Source organism: Ahaetulla prasina, chromosome 2 (genome assembly GCF_028640845.1).
Source record: "Ahaetulla prasina isolate Xishuangbanna chromosome 2, ASM2864084v1, whole genome shotgun sequence".
In the NCBI taxonomy this organism is placed as follows: Eukaryota; Metazoa; Chordata; class Lepidosauria; order Squamata; family Colubridae; genus Ahaetulla; species Ahaetulla prasina.
The window spans coordinates 175,066,409-175,085,577 of NC_080540.1; the positions used below are offsets into that span (position 1 = coordinate 175,066,409).

Consider the following 19,169-nt stretch of genomic DNA (forward strand, 5'->3'; position numbering starts at 1 on the left):
CCTCCACCTCCGGACTCGGAAACTGTGAGAAGAATCGCGGAAGCTGCTTGTTGTCCGGGCAAACAAACAAGTCTATGGTGTATAGACCGAATCTCCTCACCAGTTCCTGGAACAGGTGTGGATAGAGTCGCCATTCCGATGAGTCGATCTACGCCTTGCTCAGCCAATTGGCTTGGACGTTTAGGACGCCGGAGATGTGTTCTGCTTTTAGGGAGCGTACGTACTTCTCCGCCCAGCTCATCACTTATGGAGTAAGGATTTAAAGATTGAAGGGCAGAATAGGGCTGAGAAAGTTGGTTTATCTGGCTCTATCCCTTCATCCTCAGAAAATTCAAAGTCTACTGGACAATCCTCCTCCAAATTAGAATCCTCACTATGAGAAGAATCCTGTTGAGATGAAGACTCAGTTAAACTGGGCTTATGCACTGGAATTTGGACCGTGGGAATGGGTTCATTGTATTGTAAGTGAGCACCCTGTTGGATGCCAGCTGCAATAAATTTACAAAATGCATCCAATATTAGGGCTTGAAAGTCCAATGATTGAACTGGATTCTGTTCCTTCCCCGCACGGAGCCCCGCTGCAGTTGAGGTGAAGGTTGCCTCTGGCATCTAGCGCTGCACCAAAAAGTGCAACTGACCCACAGCCGATGATGTTGTTGGCAAAATAAAGGAAATCTCTTGTGAGGTCCCTGCTACTGGCTGTTGGTGAGCAGCCAATGGTTCATCCTGGACACCCTCAGGCACCTGAAGTGGCAAGGAAGGCATTCCTGCCTGTGCTGGTAACATGGTCTCCTTGGCAGAATCATGCTGTTGCACAGAAGCCTGTGCGTTGCGTTGGGCCTTTTTGAACTGGCGTTCTAGGGCTTTGTGACATCTCTTGGTGTCCTTATCCCCACCTGGAGCCCTCTTAAAAGGTAAGACTGGCAAAAGCCAAGCCTTATGTGTCCTGCTCCTTGTTGTTTTGGAGCTTTTTGATTTGGAAGAACGCCCCTTGCATGTCTTGGGAGGGCTGCCTGTCTGCTCTATATCTGAAGAAAGATCAGAGTCAGCCATGATATAAATTGCCTGAAAAATGAATTACAAAATGAAGGAGAAGTTACTGGACTACTGATTCAGCCACTGGAGCTGTAGTTAGAACAGTGCTTCTCAACCTTTATAGTACTGCAACCCCTTTAATACAATTCCCAATGATGTGGCGATCCCAACCATAAAATTATTTTCATTTTGAATTTATCGCGCCTGAAGCCATATTGGCTAGCGATCTGAACTGCTTGCGATTGCCTTGAGGACGGAGGCATTAAAGCGGAGACTCCTCCCCATTAAGTTTATCGCGCCTGAAGCCAGATTAGGCTAGCGATTGGGAGTGATTGCAGCTGGCTTGAGAGGGAGACATCAGAGCAAAGATTTCTCTCTTTTTTAATTCATCGCGCCTGAAGCCGAATTCGGCTAGCGATTTGAAGAGCCTGCAGGGCTTGTGGAGTCAACCATTGGAGCGCGATTCTTCGACTCGCAAGTATATTTCTCATATTTCCGATGGTCTTAGGTGACCCCTGGCAAATCGTCATTTGACCCCCAACGGGGTCCCGACCCACAGGTTGAGAACTGCTGAGTTAGAAGAATGACAATAAGTCTCAAACAACCTTAGAAGGTTAGAGAAATCTGTATCACCAGATCTAGGCAAAGGGCCTTGATTAACACGAATGAGGTCAAACCTGACGTTCCACGCTGTAATGGCCCCTCCTTAGGCAATGGCGGTGCGAGAACACAGAACCGCTCTCCCAGAGCTAAAGGCAAGCCTCTAACCAGGTAAAAGGTGCAGGAGCAGAACTGACTCCCAACGCGCTGCTTTGCTCCATTTCAAAGTCCAGCAATTACCTCTCTGAGGCCAGGAGGCCGAAAAACAGCTGATTGGAGGCAATTCAGTCCACCACCTCACCAATCTCCATCTTTTCTGCTGAAAATGCTGCAAAAAAGGGCGGCCGCAAGCAGGAAAACCTCCCCGCGCCACCGCTCTGGCTCCATCAGAAATAAAAATGGTGCAAAAACTAAACAGCTTCCTTAGCGCCGCAAAGCTACCCTCTGTGTGCCACGGAGCCCTGGGCAATAACTCCGGAGCCACCAACGATGTAGGAACTGCGCTAGTGGTGGCAGTTGTGCTGGTATACCAGGAAACCAGCCTATCCACTGGCGGCTAGATTCCAACTCGGAGGTGTCCTCCTTAGGGACAGAAACTCCGGATCGTTCCTTCAGAGCTTCCTGGGTGGCAGGAAACAGCCTGGAGCCCCAGGAACATCTCACCAACCACCAGCAGCTGAAAAAAAATTGCCCGTCCTGAAAATCAGTCAGGCAGCTCCCAAACTCTTCCACTCTATCAAGAAATAATCCAAACATGAATGATCTGACCATTTAATTGTCACAACAAGGAAATTCAGGTCTCTTCCTTTAGACTGAGTGGAAAAGACTGAAGCTCAATGAGCAGGAGGCGTAGCTAAACAGTTTCAAATATCTTCACTCGGTCTCTGACAATTAGATGAGAGATCACCCATGATCTGAACAACACACTGGAAAATGTTCCTGAGTAGGACAAATCTTAGAAAATTATCCATGTTTTAGTTACATCCTAGTTGATCCCTTCAACGGGTTCTTAAACAGTGTTCAGGAGTTTTAATGGGTACAAATTACTACATGTGGACTATCTTATGCTGAAAGACCTTGAAATGCATCCTAGGATAACATTTTTAAAAGTTGAACAACATTTATTTTAGAGATTGCCCATCATCAGAGCAACTCTGGGTGGTAAGAGTGGCTTTGTATTAAAAACGGTTCTTGAAAGTATTGCGTGGCTTCAGTGCTTCATTAACTCAAGAAAGGTGGAAAAATCCCTATTTGCCATTTTAAGTAACAGGCAACCCATTTGTATTTAAGCGTTGTCCTTAAATCAGACATTCTTAACTTAAAAACTACCTGTAGAAGAATCTTTCCTGTGAGTTTTTAGAATTTTTTTTTTAAATGTAGAATTTGAAATTAAGTATCAGAAATCTTCCCAAGGGTTAATGCTATTGATTAGATAAAATATGATAAGATGAAGGTTGGACACTAGAGGGAACTACAAAGAACTAAAGATTATAATTAAAGGAGAAGACTCACTAATACAGAATGGAGCAAAATGCTTTTAATGTTGGAAGAATTCAAGGATATTTTGGAACAATGCACTCAGAAATTATTCTTGAAATTTTCTGCAAATATAAAAATAGAATTAAAAGAGGTTATAGAAACAGGTTTTACTGGATAAAATAGACGGGGGCTATTTGAATAGGGACAGGAATAATATAGAAAAAGATGTTACAAATTTACAGTTTTACAAATGAGATGTCTTAATTAAAAGAGATACTCAAATAACAAACCAGAAAAGTGATTTTGATAACTTTCTTATTTTAAATTTACAAAAGAGATGTGTTGAAGTTTTGAAGGTACTTTGGAGAAAACAGAAAGAGAATATGAAAACAAATCAAGTTCTGGGACAGTATTTAAAGAGATTAAAGAACAAGATTGTTAAAAACAAAGAGAAAAAATACAAAGTTGATTTATTTGACCAAGTTTAAAAGCATATGTTGTTTCTGGTAACTCTTAATGGGTTTTTGTTGACCAGCACCAAATGATGAGGCTTTAAAGATTTGTTTAAGATAAGAGATGAAATATAGGAAGAGATGTTTTTTTTCTTGGAAAGTGACAAGCTGGTGTTAAGTGTTAAAAGTAAGGAAAGGAGTGTGAAGTTGATTTATTTTATTGAAGTTAAAATATATGTGTTGTTATTTCTGGTAACTCTTAATAGATATTGGATAATTAGTGATGAATGAAGAAGTTTTAAGAATTTGGTTACAGATAAGAGATGAGATGTGGGAAGAAGAATTTTTTTCTGTGGTTGTATCAGAGAATATAATAAATTACTGAAATTGTTTCTACTTGTTCTGATGAAGGAGCATGTCATTTTCTTTTACATTTTTTCCCTTATCTTTTCCTTATCTTCTTTTCTTTCCTTTAACCTTTTTCTCTGTACTTTTTACTCTTAGATTTTTAAAAATTTGTTAGTCTTTTGTTTTGTACCTCTAAATCATTTAAAAATTAAGTAATTGTTACTTAATATAATGTAATGTTATATAATGTAATATATACATGGTAAGATATAAATTAAATTAAATGTAATATATACATGGTAAGATATAAATTAAAATGTTTGGTACAATATAAATTATTTTTTAAATATACTTTTATTGCTTTTTAATTAATAGTAACAATGATACTTACATTGCCAAAGAGAAAGGGGGAAAATTAAAAGTGCTTTAATAAAAAAGTAAAAAAAGCCTGACAAGAAACAATATGTGATTATAACAATATATGCAAATAAATCTATATATGCTTGCCTAATGCAAATATTATTCAAGTGCATAAATATTTTAAACATCTACTTGAATATCTTTTTACTATATTCTGTATAATGAGTCCCATATTTCATTGTACCAGCTGTACAAAATCTATGTCTGCAATCACTCATATGGCAAGTGCAATCAGATCTTCCATCCAGTGACTAAACTGAGCCATATGTTTATGCTTCTAATGCTGTAATATAAATCCTTTAGCCACAATAAGGGCTAATACGTAGAAACCAAGGGTGGCTTCTACTTACCTTTACTACCAGTTCGCAACGGGAGCATGCGTGTGCAAGAACTGGGCCAAACCGGGAGCAAACTGGTAGAAACGTATCTTTTAAAGAAGCATTAACCTTATTATATCTCCAATAAAATATTGTTTCTGGCAGTCCTTTTCTAAACAAACATAATGAAGTCCAATAATTCTAAATGTGGCTTTGTCCGAGTGCCCGTAACATTCCAAATGTGCCTCCCAGCTCCAAAAGATTGAAAATCCTATATCACAACTATAAAATAATTAAAAATACACAGACAAAAATACACCTGGCATACTCGCCTAAAATCAATTTAATTTCTTCCTAGAGGGCTTACTTCTAAAAAAAAGTCTTAAAGTTGGTTTTAGTAACACAATAACTAAAATTCTAACCCAAAGTCATATATAAGATCCTTCAAATAAACAGCCTTGCTAAATAGCTTCTTTAACATCTTAGTACAACTAAGGATATTGATTATGGGGTTCAATCAATGAGCACTGTAACTGATAATGTGACAAGAGTATAAGTCTGAGCATTGTAAATGATGAGGCAGCATAATATAAGCTCTGATGTTTAGAAACATTGCATGGAAAATTCTGACAAGGTTAGGCTGAATTAGCTGTGGAAGAAATTAAACCAATTATGAAGTTATTCCACCACCCACTGATAGGTATATAGGGAAAAACAAGTACATAGTGTTTTATTTTTAATCACAGCTGCTCAAGTCAATTTTCTATGACAAAAACAAAAACAAATAAAACACAAGCAATGAGTTAGCTTATTTAAATAATCCATTCCCTCTCCCCCACGTTCCAAAATCCCATATTTTCACCTTTTTATTATGCTGAAGTAGTATAAGAATAGCATTTAGATTTATGTACCACTTCATGATGTTTTACAGCCCTCTCTAAGAGGTTTACAGAGTCGTTTCTCAAGGCTAATTCTTAATAGGAATAGTAGGCAATCCACCAAGATTGTCTACTCTAAAGAGGAGAATGAAATTTAAATTCAATCATAAATTTAATTAGTATTATAAAACAATAGAAATAATAAAAAAATACAAATTAAAAAGTAATAGTTGCTTTGGAGAAAGGTCAAAAATCTAATTTTTGATTGACACCGCATTAAGCAACAGAATTTTCAACACTAGTGTCTTCCAAATGCACTGGGACTACCACTATCAACATTTCTACTTGGCATGAACATATATTGCCAGGAAATGAAAAAACAGCCAGTCATTTGCTTCGAAGAAATTCTCAAGCTGGTGAACCCAAGCAACTGGCTTTAAACTGGTAGGTTTATTTAAAGTATTACAGCTAACAGCTGACTTTTCAAGCATTACAATGTCTAATCACTTTTTAATACTACACCATTCAAAAAAATTCTGTCTCCCTCTTTATCCCCCATAACATTTTGCCAGCACAGATGGGGAGAGTAGCAAGGTGTAAAGAAAAACAGTATTTTTGTATTATCAACTATTGTGACTTCTCATCCTTATAACTTGCAATGTTTTTTCTAGACAAAATTTTAAGAACACAGGAACATTTTCTTTCCTTGTATCAAGTTCTCCTACAAATCATAGGAATACTATCTGAAATAAAGAAAATGGGAGGCAAGCTGAAATGAATATTTCAAATGACCCTTTTACAATTTTCATTTTGTAGTGGAAAAAATTAAAAAAAATCAGGAAATCGTGGCAAACCTAAAGAAATAGGGGTGTTTCTCCAAATAAAAAGCCTTTCTTCGTTATGCAAGCATTTCTTCAGTCCTCAGATAATAGCTATGTACCCTGTTTCCCCGAAAATAAGACATCCCCTGATAATAAACCCAACTGGGCTTTTGAACGCATGCGCTAAACTAAGCCCCCCCCCAAAAAAATAAGCCCTCCCCAAAAATATTTAAACGTATGCGCAGCTGGTCCCCACCATTTCCTCTGGTTTCCTCCATGTGCCCCCAAATAATAAGACCACCCCAAAAATAAGGCAAAGCGCTTATTTTGGGGTTCAAAAAAAATAAGACAGGGTCTTTTTTCAGGGAAACACGGGTAACAATTTGCATGAACCCAACATTTAGTAGGCTACTTACAAGATGGCCACAGGGACATAGGGCTTGAAAAGGATTTTAGAGATAATAGGACTGAAGCTTGGGAACAAATAAGAATACAGAAAGAGAAGCACAGGCAGAGGGGAAAAGGCAGAAAAATCCCCAAGCCCCTACTGAAAAAAACACATAAACTCATCCCTTGTTCAGCATTATTAGCCTTGCATTCTCTTATGAGTACAGCATGTACAAGATACTTTATGAAAACATGCAAATATACTGTCCTAGGATAATGTTGCAAGATTCAATCTGCGTAGGTCACCAGGACCAAAGGTTTAGTCTTTCGAGCTTTTGGACTGGTGCTGGAGCCCATCCTCCAGTTCCCTGAGGGTCGGCTCCAGCATGAGTCCTAAAACTCGGAAAACTAAACCTCTGGTCCTGGTGCCTGACCCAGATTGGATCCTGCAATAAGATATTTTATTCAGGTTAAGTGCTACGTAGGTCAGGTTTATCTTTAACCATATTCTGCTGCCTTAATCCTGACCACAAGCATTCAGGTCTCATGTTTTTTCCCCTTGTATAGTTTAACACTTTCCCACTTTATCTTTTCCTGAGTGATACTATACCCTTTGATAGAAACTGCCAATACAGCTGTAACATGTGACTAGCTGTTCTTCCAAGTACTTAATTTGACTGACCAAACTAAGAAGGACCAACTTCCAAATTTAAAATGCTTCTTGGTTTTAATTTTCTTAATTGCAAGCCAATATTGGTCTGACATGTACTTAGGTTATTGTGGATAACCCTATTCCCAATACTTCATATTGTGGTTACACTGGAAAAAGCATCAGCAAGGTATTAATTTTCATATTATGGCCTTTTCTTCTACCCTTTTCCATTACGTAGAAGCCAGGAAGAGACTACCCACAAGCCATGTTTACATATTCTAGTCAGCCACTATATAACGGACTACTAATGAGTGAAACTCAAATATTTTGGCCACCTAATGAGAAGGAAGAACTCACTGGAGAAGAGCCTAATGCTGGGAAAGATTGAGGGTAAAAGAAGAATGGGACGACGGAGAATGAGGTGGCTGGATGGAGTCACTGAAGCAGTAGGCGTGAGCTTAAATGGACTCCAGAGGATGGTAGAGGACAGGAAGGCCTGGAGGAACATTGTCCATGGGGTCGCAATGGGTCAGACATGACTTCGCAACTAACAACAAAAACTGAATCAGAAATCCACATTTGTACATTATACTGCACTATTAAAGAACTTGAATGTACATGTTGCAGACCTATGCTTAAATCATTTTTGAATTTATTTGCCATGTCTACTTTAAAAACAACAACCCACATTCAATTATTTCATTCAATTATTTGATTTGTGAACTTATGAAAAAAGAAAAACGTTATCAAAGTTTGTATGAAAGAATTTCAACTCAGGAGAGTTCCTAAAATAAACTGCAATCTTGTAAATCACATAAAACTGTTCAAAATATTCATAAGTATACATAATTGAGATTTCAGATGTCATTGAGGGAGGGAAGGATTTGCTCACTTTGGTTTTCCCAGTGTATGAAAGAAGAAGTATGAAAATACGAAACAGCTAACAGAACTGGTTGAGAGATCAGGACTTCACCCCCCCCTCCAATTACAAATTCTTTCTGCCTTCTAGGCATTTATTGAAATTGCCCCCATACTTATGGGCAACCATAACAACATTTTTTTGAAGTCCTACTTTTCTAATATTACAAAAACCTGGTAGCTATTACATTAGGACCCATGACATACCTTCTAATAACATGATCAAGGCAGCCATAAAATTCAGCACATCTACATACCACTCAGTGGTTAAATCAGAGCCTATAATTAGCTTACTGACTGAGCTCATCCACACTCACCTGCAGTTCACACCAAGCAACTTCTACCCAGGTTTCTGTGTCCAGACCCTTGAAGACAGTTTTGAAAGCTCCTCTTCCCAACTCAATGTCAAATTTCAGAAATCTTCCACCAGGTGATGTAGCCACAGCCTTCATCTCTGCTTCCTCTTCTATCTCCTTCTTTGTCCTTTCCTTCGTGGCTTCCATAATCACCTTTGAGTTTTGCTCATTTCTGGCTTCTTGCTCAGCCACAAGTATACTGGCAGAAAGATGGATCATCCTCTGATCACCCAAGATAAATTGTTCTTGCTCATTCCGTGGAGTAAGTTCCAAGTCCTTTTCATCCTCCACTATCTCCACACTTTTTCGGAAAAACCTTTTTCTTTCTACAATTGCCCCAGAGGCAGGTGTGCTAAGCCCCTCTTTGGTCCTGGCCTCCATGGTCAAAGTAGCATCAACAGAAGGATTCATACATTCCAAAGAAACTCCATCAGGTTTCTCTGATTCTTCTGTGCTGGCTGATTCACCAGAGTCTGTAGCCATGACACAGCAGAGCCTTGGCACTTAGATATATGAAGTGTTTCCCTTCCTCTTCACTCCAGGCACATCATGAATAACTGGAATATTATTAGGACTTACTTCCTCTCAGATTATCATAAGATTCCCATAGCAACCTGTAACAAGAAGGAAGGAGGGGGGAAATGTTCATTTTAAAAGGTGAAATATGAAGCAGGTACCAAAACTGTAGTGTTCAGTTAATTAGTTTACCTTTTTTATCCCAGCAACAGAAACCTAGTTTTTTGTTTAAAGACATTTTCACCACTGAGCCAGTAAGCTGAATAATGTACTATATAGATCACCTTAGATTATTGGCTTCAAGAGTTTTAACATCACATGATGTTACTGTAAACAAATCCCTTGGCAGTTTGACATATGAATGGAGTGTGTTGACCTAAATATTTCCTCCTTTTCCAACTTCTTAAATTCAGTAATTGTTAGTTAATTCATCCAATGAATTAATTGTCAGAGTTGATGCATGCTTAGGAACTTACACACTCTGTTGTCACCTACCGTATATACTCGAGTATAAGCCGACCCGAATATAAGCCGAGGCACCTAATTTTACCACAAAAAACTGGGAAAAACTATTGACTCGAGTATAAGCCGAGGGTGGGAAATGAGGCAGCTACTGGTCAATGTAAAAAATAAAGATAGAGCCAAGTAAAATAACATGAATATTTATTTGAACGAAAAACAATAAAAGTGCAAAAGGGGGAAGGAGGATTCCCAGCTCTAAACAAAGGGAAATCCCGGAAAGGTGGTGCTCGCGTTCCTCCTCCCTTGCTCAAAAGCCCCAACATGATATTGGAATTGGATGCCATTATATACCTGCTGAGGGGATAATTTGAATAACTTGAAAGATATAAAAGCTCTAAACATATTTGTTTAAAAATCTAAAATCTATACTTAAAATAAATGAATATAAAGTAATAAAGTTCTTTAAAGTTGTAATTCACTTTGCTGCTGAAAAAGAAAGGAAGCTTAACACCTTAAATGGTATTTATTAACTGAAATATCATCAAATCAAATATATAATGAGGTATATTATAATGACCTTTGTTTTCAGAAAGAAGCATGATGGAAGTTTTTCAATAAAGGGAAATATAGAAAAACTTAGTGTCATGCTCATATATCATCTTTACAGATGTTGTTAACACTATACTATGGCAGCATATGATGGTACAATGTTTCAATCAATTTCAGGATGAAAAACTCATCAATGAGGAGGAGGAGTATAATTTATTAACCTTGTATGATATCAGTTTCTCAAGGACTCTAGAAGGACCCGAGGAAGAAATCTCTGCCCCCTCCCCACTTTCCCTTTCCAACCCAGCCTTCCAAGGGGACCCGAGAGGAAGAAATCTCTGCCCCTCCCACTTTCCCTTTCCAACCCAGCCTTCCAAGGGGACCTTGAGGAGAAATCTCTGCCCCTCCCACTTTCCCTTTCCAAGGCAGCCTTCCAAGAGGACCTCTCGAAAAGAGCGAAAGCTTTCTCCTGGTCGTTTTACCACCACCATACCCTCCACGCCGGCCATCCTAGGCTGGGTTAGAAACAAGGAGGGGGAAGTTCAAGGACCACATCGATGGCACGAGCTCAGATTGCCGGCTGGGGATGATGGGCGCTGCAGTGCGATCTCGGGAGAGACTAGGGGGGAAGAAAGAATGACTGTTTCCCCACACCCTAGGATTGGGGAAAACATTGACCCCCCCCCCTTAGTTGCGGGAGAAGGGTTGCGCTTCAAAGCGGTCGCCTCCATCCATCAATCCATCCTTCCTTCCTTCCTTCCTTCCATCCTTTTTTTTTTTCCCAGCGAGCGGTGCGTGTGTGTGACATGCAAGCAAGACGTCTCACGGGGCATGTGAACTGGGTATGTCTAGTTTAGGGGTGACATGATAGGAACATTCCAATATCTCGGGCTGCCACAAAGAAGGGGGAATCAAACTATTCTCCAAAGCACCTGAGGGCAGGACAAGAAGCATGGGTGGAAACTAATCAAGGAGAGAAGCAACCTAGAACTAAGGAGAAATTTCCTGACAGTTAGAACAATTAACCAGTGGAACAACTTGCCTCCAGAAGTTGTGAATGCTCTAACACTGGAAGTTTTTAAGAAGATATTGGATAAGCATTTGAAGTGGTATAAGGTTTCCTGCGTAAGCAGGGTTAGACTAGAAGACCTCCAAGGTCCTTCCAACTCTATTATTCTGTTTTTTGTTCTGTTTTCTTTCTATCTATCTATCTATCTATCTATCTATCTATCTATCTATCTATCTATCTATCTATCTATCTATCTAATTAGCTAGCTAGCTAGCTATCATTATCTCGCTTCAAAGACAAAACCTAAACACGAAGTTGTAGCTGAATAGCCCTACATAATTTAGCTTTTTCCAAGCTGGTGATTTCCAAAGGCTTTGAAATCGACTTTCCTCATCCTCTGCCAGGATAAGCTGATGTGCTCAGAAGGCTGGGAATGGTGGCATTTCCCTACATTTCTTGTGGGCAGAAGGTGGACCCCTATGTTTCCTTGAAAACACCTCCCAATATTTATTAGGTGACTTCTCTCCCCAGAAGAAAGGTCGGCTGTTTAACAATCCCGTCAGCTAAATCCTATCGAGTCAAAGGGCCAGTCAATGGGGCTAGGATGAATTCTGGGTCACCAGGGACCCTTTTTGTGCCGTTCCCCAACCAGGCGGGCCAAGCAGCCGCTCTTTAGCGGCTCTGGAATGGATGTTGAGGTAACCCGAAGAGGCAGCCTCTTTTCAACTCCCCGCCTTTTTTAAACGCGTCCTGCCGGGCGGCGACAGGGACGCGGACACCATGGCGCCCGTTCTTCTCCGCTTTTATTTTATTTTAGTATTCAATCGGCAGCAGAGGCTCGAGCCTTCTGGGGCGCCGGGAAAAGGAGCCGAGGAGCTGCAGCAACGTTGCAAGAGAGCCGAAAAGAGGGGTGGGGAGAAGCAAAAGAAGAAGCAGCAAGCTTTCCAGCCGACTTCGTGTGGCGCGAGAATCCGATCCACCGCCTCCTTCCCCGGCCGACAGGGCTGAACTGCCGCTGCACCACCACTTCCCAAAACAGATTTCCAGACTTGGAAGCAGCCCGCCACGAAAGGAGGAGGAGGAGGAGGAAGCGGCGGCGCGGCTGCTCCTGCTGCTGTTTCGCGCTCTCCGCCCCTTCCAGCGCCTTGGCGCAGGCGAGAGAGCAGAGAAAGGAACCGCGCCGTCCGACCGGCTGTGTGTGTGTTTGTGGTGGGGTCTCGTCCCAGCCACCCACCCACTCGCTCCCTTTCCCTCTTGGGCGTGGGCTGATCTTAGAAGCGCTGTCGGCGGGGCCGTCGCCTCCTCCTCTTCCTCCACGCTCGCTCCTCTTGCACGCCCCTCAACCCCCATCCCCACCCTCTCCAGCGTGAAGGTCACCTCCTCCCTCTTCCAGGCGGCGGCGGCGGCGGCTCAGCGGGCGCCACAGCCGGCAGCTCCGCTTCCTCCCACCTTCCTCCTTGCTAAAGGGCCAAAGTCGGCTCCCCGCCCGCGCGGGACCCGAGCAAGCGGTCCCAGTCAGCGAGCGGTGGCGACATGCCGGCGCCGCTCCGCTTTCACCGTTCGGCTGGACTGGGACCGCTTGGCTCGGGTCCGCAGTAACTCCGCCAGGCTGTGCCGCGAAGAAACCATTTAAAAGCCCAACTTCTGAAGCACGGAGGAGAAGAAAGCCTGGCGGGGCTTTTAAATGGTTTCTTCGCGGCACAGCCTGGCGGAGTTACTGCGGACCCGAGCAAGCGGTCCCAGTCAGCGAGCGGTGAAAGCGACATGCGGCGCGCTCCGCTTTCACCGCTCGGCTGGACTGCGACCGCTTGGCTCGGGTCCGCAGTAACTCCCGCCAGGCTGTGCCGCCAAGAAACCATTTAAAAGCCCAACTTCTGAAGCACGGAGGAGAAGAAAGAAAGCCCTGGCGGGGCTTTTAAATGGTTTCTTGGCACAGCCTGGCGGAGTTACTGCGGACCCGAGCAAGCGGTCCCAGTCAGCGAGCGGTGAAAGCGGAGCGGCGCTCGGCATGTCGCTTTCACCGTTCGGCTGGACTGCGACCGGCTTGGCTCAGGTCCGCGCGGCGAACTGCTCAGCCTTGGGCAAATCCCGCCGGACGATCTCGCCGCCTCTTTGGCGTCTCCTGTGCGGGGTTCCCGAAGTACATCAAGACGTAGACTCGAGTATAAGCCGAGGGGGCGCTTTTCAGCACAAAAAACGTGCTGAAAAACTCGGCTTATACTCGAGTATATACGGTACTTTATCTGTATTACATTGCACACTGTATGCTTAACAAGATTCCCTCTTTTGGGTTTCCAAGACTCCTGTCAATCTTGGAACCTTGTAATTTGAATTATTTCTACATATAAAAAGCTTCCTATTGCAGAAAAAAAAAATGAACACAAATAAATATGACACATCATGTAACAATAAGAGATCAAGATATAATATAGTCTAATGACTAAAAATCCTGCTTATACAGTAATGCTTCTACCTATATTGATTGAAAAAACAGAAATTACTTAGTAGCTATTTTTTCAGAACCTACTCCAGGGGTGAAATACTCCCGGTTCGGACCGGATCATCTGATCTGGTAGCGATGGCAGTGGGTGGTTCGGAGAACCAGTAACAAAAATCCCTTCCCGCCCCCCGCCCATGCCCACCCAATTGCCCGCTTGCCCACTTGCCACTTCTTTCTGGCTCACTCGCTTTTCCTGCCCGTATGGTAGGAATAGGTTGTAAAAAAATGCTTTTAAAAGGTAAAAAAAGGCTCTGAAGATCACAGCTGAGCCGCGTGATCGTCAGTCTTTTTTTTACTTTTAAAAGCATTTTTTACAACCTATCTGGCCGAATAAGTTGTAAAAAATGCTTTCAAAATTTTAAAAAAAGATAGCGCACCACAGCTGATCACACACACCCTGCACACTGTTCTACTTACCCCATGTCTCCTTTTGGGATGCACTGCGTGCACGCAACTCGCATTTGGTGTGTGCTGCGCACTGTGCATGCACAGTGTGTTTAGCACGCAGCGTGCAGCCAGCGAACCGGTAGTAAATCGGTTCAGATTTCACCACTGAACTACTCCCTTTGTGTTCTGCTCTGACCACAATTGCTCCTTATAAATTAAATGAAAGAGGCATTTTGATTCTTATGTTCTGAATGTGCATTGTGGATGCTTAATAATTAAATCCAGATAAACTGGTATTTCCTGCTAGTATGCTGTATTATGAGGGAGCACTGTCCAAAGTGCTTGAGATTGTTCATGTGGTTTGAGGCCGAGGTGTTTTTTTAAAAAGCAAGCTTTCAAATGTAAAAAAAGAAAAATCCATGCCTCAATGGGAGTTCATTTAATCAGCCAGCCTCTGTAACACCACATCTTCAAGCAAATGGAGTTAATGGAATCTATTCAAATCCCTCTAGATATTTACACTCACATGTCAAATTTATTTACAAATGCTGAAAGCAATGTGTTGCAGCAAAGACTTAACTACCCAGCATCAGTGCATAAGCCAAAATCTTTTACTGTACTACACATTTCAGTTAAATCAATTAACATATGTAATGGTTTCATAAAACAATCCAAATCCATTTTACTGTGTCAAGCTTTTAATATTATATTTTAACATGGCTTGAGACATCAGATTTAAAAAGAGCAAGAAAAAGAACAGCCATGAGAAAACCAACATGCTGTAGTTCTGCAGTTAAACTAGACATTCCTTGTGAAGTTGTGAATGTATTTTAGAATTCTATATCTTCATAATGAAGATACAGTAGGTGTATGCAGAATCTGAGTGAGTTAAAAGAAAAAAAATAGTGTAATATACGCTGTAAAGGAGAATAAAAATGTGAAGCTTCCTCCACACAATTTTCAACTTCACCATCCCACCAACTATTAGTAGCATTTTCACAATTTTGTGGTGCACTCAGCAAATGTTTTCACCTATTCTTGAGCCTGTACTCCTCTAACTAGCCAATGGGGAAACACTAAAAATAGCAAAACACTCCATCCTCCTTGTTCCTCCCTTGCTACATTTCAGTTTTATAGCAAGAAACAAATAACCCTCATCCCAAGCCCAGCTGCTACTCTGTTGGAATGCAGCAAAGTCCCTCTGCTAAGTAGCCTGAAACTAATGGGGGAACAGTCTGGGAAGCAAAAAAACATCTCATAAGTGAGGAAGCATAGTGAGACCGGGAACTGCCTAGCCTACAGCTACAGAGAAAATGCTACGTAACTATCTTTCAGCATTTCCTTTAGAGGCAATTGACTAACTGAATCAATTAATTTCTGAATTCGCTCTGTGTACAAAGCCCGCTAGAAATCCCTCAGCATTATTGAAACATACATGAGAAAATGCCAGTGCCATTTTGGTGTCATTCTTACACATGAAAGAGGGTAAAATTAATTAGATAGAATTAGTCTTTTCCATCTCCATCCTCAGCCCTGTGTACTCCAACAGGGAGTCTTGTGATAGTATGCCATTCATCTTGCAGGAGATGACTCTAAGTGGCTTATAGACATTTGATTAAAATGCACTATAAAACATTATGACAATAACATTCAAGTAAAATAAAACTAACCAGGATGGAGAGGGAAGGAACAAAATGTGCACAGGAAGCAGGTGAGGTGTTATCTACTCCAATGCCCACCTCCAACCTGCCACACCTCCATTGGGGCCCCAAACTAATTGGCACAGCATTGTCATCAAGGCCTTTTGGAGAAATATGTAGGACACAATGCAGGGATTTCAAATAGAAGGGAGACTTGGTAGAAATATCCTTTAATGTGAATAGGACAATAGGATAGGGATCATTAAATGCAGAACAAAATTAATCATTATATAATATTTGACAACCCATGCCCCATTGGATCATCTCTTCAGAGACATTTGCCTACTTAAAACACAGAAACAGAATGACCAGGCAAAAAAGCAAGAGCAACTTCTAACTTTCTGCCAACTTCCTCATTAAGTTTCCTTATGAGAATCTGGCAGGGAACATTGGATATTGGAGAGCCAGTTTGGTCTAGTGATTAAGGCCCCAAGTTAGAAAGCGGGAGACTGTGTGTTCTAGTCCCACTTTAGGCATGAAACCAGCTGTGTGACTTTGGGCCATTGCCAGTCACATACTCTCAGCCCAATCCATCTCACGGGATTGTTGTTGTGGGGAAAATAGGAGGAAGGTGTGTTGGATATATTCACTATCTTAGTTATTTCTAAAAACGAAAAGGCAGGATACAAATAAATATCTCCCTTCCCTTCCCAGCATGAAGGTTAAGTGGCTGCTGCTGGATGAGGAAGGGAGGGAGGGAAGGAGGGAGGGAGGGAGGGATTGTGAGACTGGCTGAGAATCTGTCTCAGAACACTGAAAATGAAGATGACATGACAGTAGCAGCAACCCAGCAGAAGCCAGTAACACTGAAGCAGTCACAACTTTCCAAAATTTTATTCCTTGGGAGTCAAGGATCCTGGATTTTGCACACATTCTGTAAGCCCATCTGAGGTACCTGAATTATTATAGCGTAGAATATATTAAGAGAGCCAATTAGAAGTAATGGTTAAAGGATCAGGCTAGAAACCTGGCATCTGAGTTCTAGTCCTGCCTTGGGCACAAAGTCAGGTGGATGATCTTGGGCCAGTCACTCTCTTTTAGCCTCAGAAAAGAGGCAATGGCAAATCACTTCCTTTTTTAAGATATAATTTTTATTGAAGATTTGTACATAAATAAAAGATAAACATGAAAATAAAGTTAATAAAGAATAAAAAAGATAAAAGAAAAAGTACAAAAAGCACAAGTAGAAAAAGATAATTTAAAAAGTGACTTCCGACCTTCTTGGTAGTGATTACAAACTAATTATTCATCCTCCCTCTTTAAGATTATATTACAAAGATTTCTACTATCCCATATTCAGACCATTTTTCAATCAGCAAGTTCAGAAATCATTCAGCAAAAGTAGCAAATCACTTCTGAAAAACCTTGCCAAGGAAATTGCAGGGGCCAGTCCAGGCAGTAACCAAGCATCCATAATGATTCAAAGGCGTAAGTAATAAAATAAAATAAACATAAATATATTAATCCAGAAACTAACAACATAACAGTAGTTAACTGTTCTAAAACTTGAAATGTTCTAAAATCATGTGTTCGCTAATCTCATTCCCTGTGAATATGATTCTCTATTTTTGAGATATAAAACAAAAGAAAATGATATCAAAGAACTCCATGAAATTCTATCAATGCTTGCTTTACCTAGTTCTTCTACCTTTACACAGTAAAATCAAAATAAATTAGCAACTGAAGCATGCTAAGAAAATTAATTTTAACAACTCGCCCACTCTGTAATAAAATATTATTAATAGCCTGGTCCCGCAATCACTCCCCACCCCTCAACCTGCTCCAAAAAGAGAAAATGTGAATTCACAGGTGCAGCTCTTTTGCTAAGGCTACTTGAAATGGAATCCAGAGCATATGCTAACACAAGCAAACATACAACAAACGATTGACAATTCACCTTTGAGGCCAAAAGCCAACTGAGCCTATGACATTCCCACACTGACTTTTAAAATCAAAGTATCTCCCACTTGTATACATAAACAATAGTTTTTTTAAAAAAATATTTTGTTTGCATACTATATTGTACAATAAAACTATATCTAAAGCTTTAAAATGTTGGAAGTTATTCACATACTTATTTTGGGTTATTGTATTTATTAAATCCAATCCTAGAGATTCTAGGTATTTAACAATGCACAATGCACTATTTTAGGAAACTAGCCAAACTGAAACAATGTAACAGATAAACAATGCTAAGGAAACAGCACTACTACTTTAATAAGAAATAAATGAAAGGCAAAAAATACAATCTGGGAAGAAAAACAAAGGCAAAGAAACTAGGGGGAAGTACTAATATATTTAGGCTTGAAAAGTTCAAAGATTATACTGTAATGGACTACAATTTAAATGTTTATCAATAATAGACAATAACTGTGTTCTGTTATTAACACGTCACTAATTAACACAGTTAGCACTACCGTTTCCCCGAAAATAAGACATCCCCTGATAATAAGCCCAATCAGGCTTTTGAGCGCATGCGCTAAAATAAGCCTGCCCCAAAAATAAGCCCTCCCCGAAAATATTTAAATGCAGAGCTGGAAATCAGATAAGACGGCAAGAGGAGCCCTATCTTGCTTCACGCGCCCCAAAATAATAAGACCTGCCCAAAAATAAGGTCAAGCACTTATTTTGGGGTTCAAAAAAATATAAGACAAGGTCTTATTTTCGGGGAAACATGATAGCTTGTACAAATCCAACTCATATGTTTAATTTATGATTTGTGAAGCAAAAATTTGGATTAAATAACAATAGTTAATACTGTATTGGATAGGTCTATTGTTTGAAAACATAATTTCAAATGTTAAACCACAACTGGGCAATCAATATCCCACAAAACATGTGGCCTCCACAGTATTCTGTGACGACACTGCCAAAATTTGGTGGCAAATAGCCTCATTTCAGTTATAGATTTCCCCCAAATTTCTGAAAAAAGAGTAAAAATCACATGAATATACAGTAATTCAGTCATTTTCCTGCTAAATTTCAATACCATAATTTCTGCATATTTTTAAGATTTTCCAGATCCTCATGTTAAACATAGGAGTATTGTAGTTCACTTCCCAGAGACTTTCTGTTCCTTTTCCTATGATTAATACTTCAAAAAGGGACTCATTTCCTGGCTGTATTAACATCTATAATAATAGTTTTATTTGATCCCATATATTTATTTTGTACTGTTTTAATGATTTTAGTTTTTTATTGTTTTTATGTACCGTATTATGATGTACACTGTCCAGAGTCACCTGTTGAAATTGCTGGGTAGCTACAAAAATCAAATAAATTAAGAATAAGTTTTAAAAATCAGATCAGGAAGTTGGTGTAAAAAACTCTCTAATCTATATAAAATCAAAACCAATTATTTATGATCATATTATGTACAATTC

The 19,169-nt window shown here is 40.4% G+C and overlaps 1 protein-coding gene across 1 annotated transcript in view; it reads right to left on the reverse strand.

Annotated features, from left to right (window-relative positions):
* WNK3 (WNK lysine deficient protein kinase 3) overlaps positions 1-19,169 on the reverse strand; it is a 106,672-nt gene that overhangs the window by 81,868 nt on the left and 5,635 nt on the right. The window contains exon 3 of the mRNA XM_058171594.1: positions 8,625-9,277. Coding sequence (XP_058027577.1) covers positions 8,625-9,146 — 522 coding nt within the window. The 5' untranslated portion in view covers positions 9,147-9,277. The remainder of the gene's footprint in view (positions 1-8,624; positions 9,278-19,169) is intronic.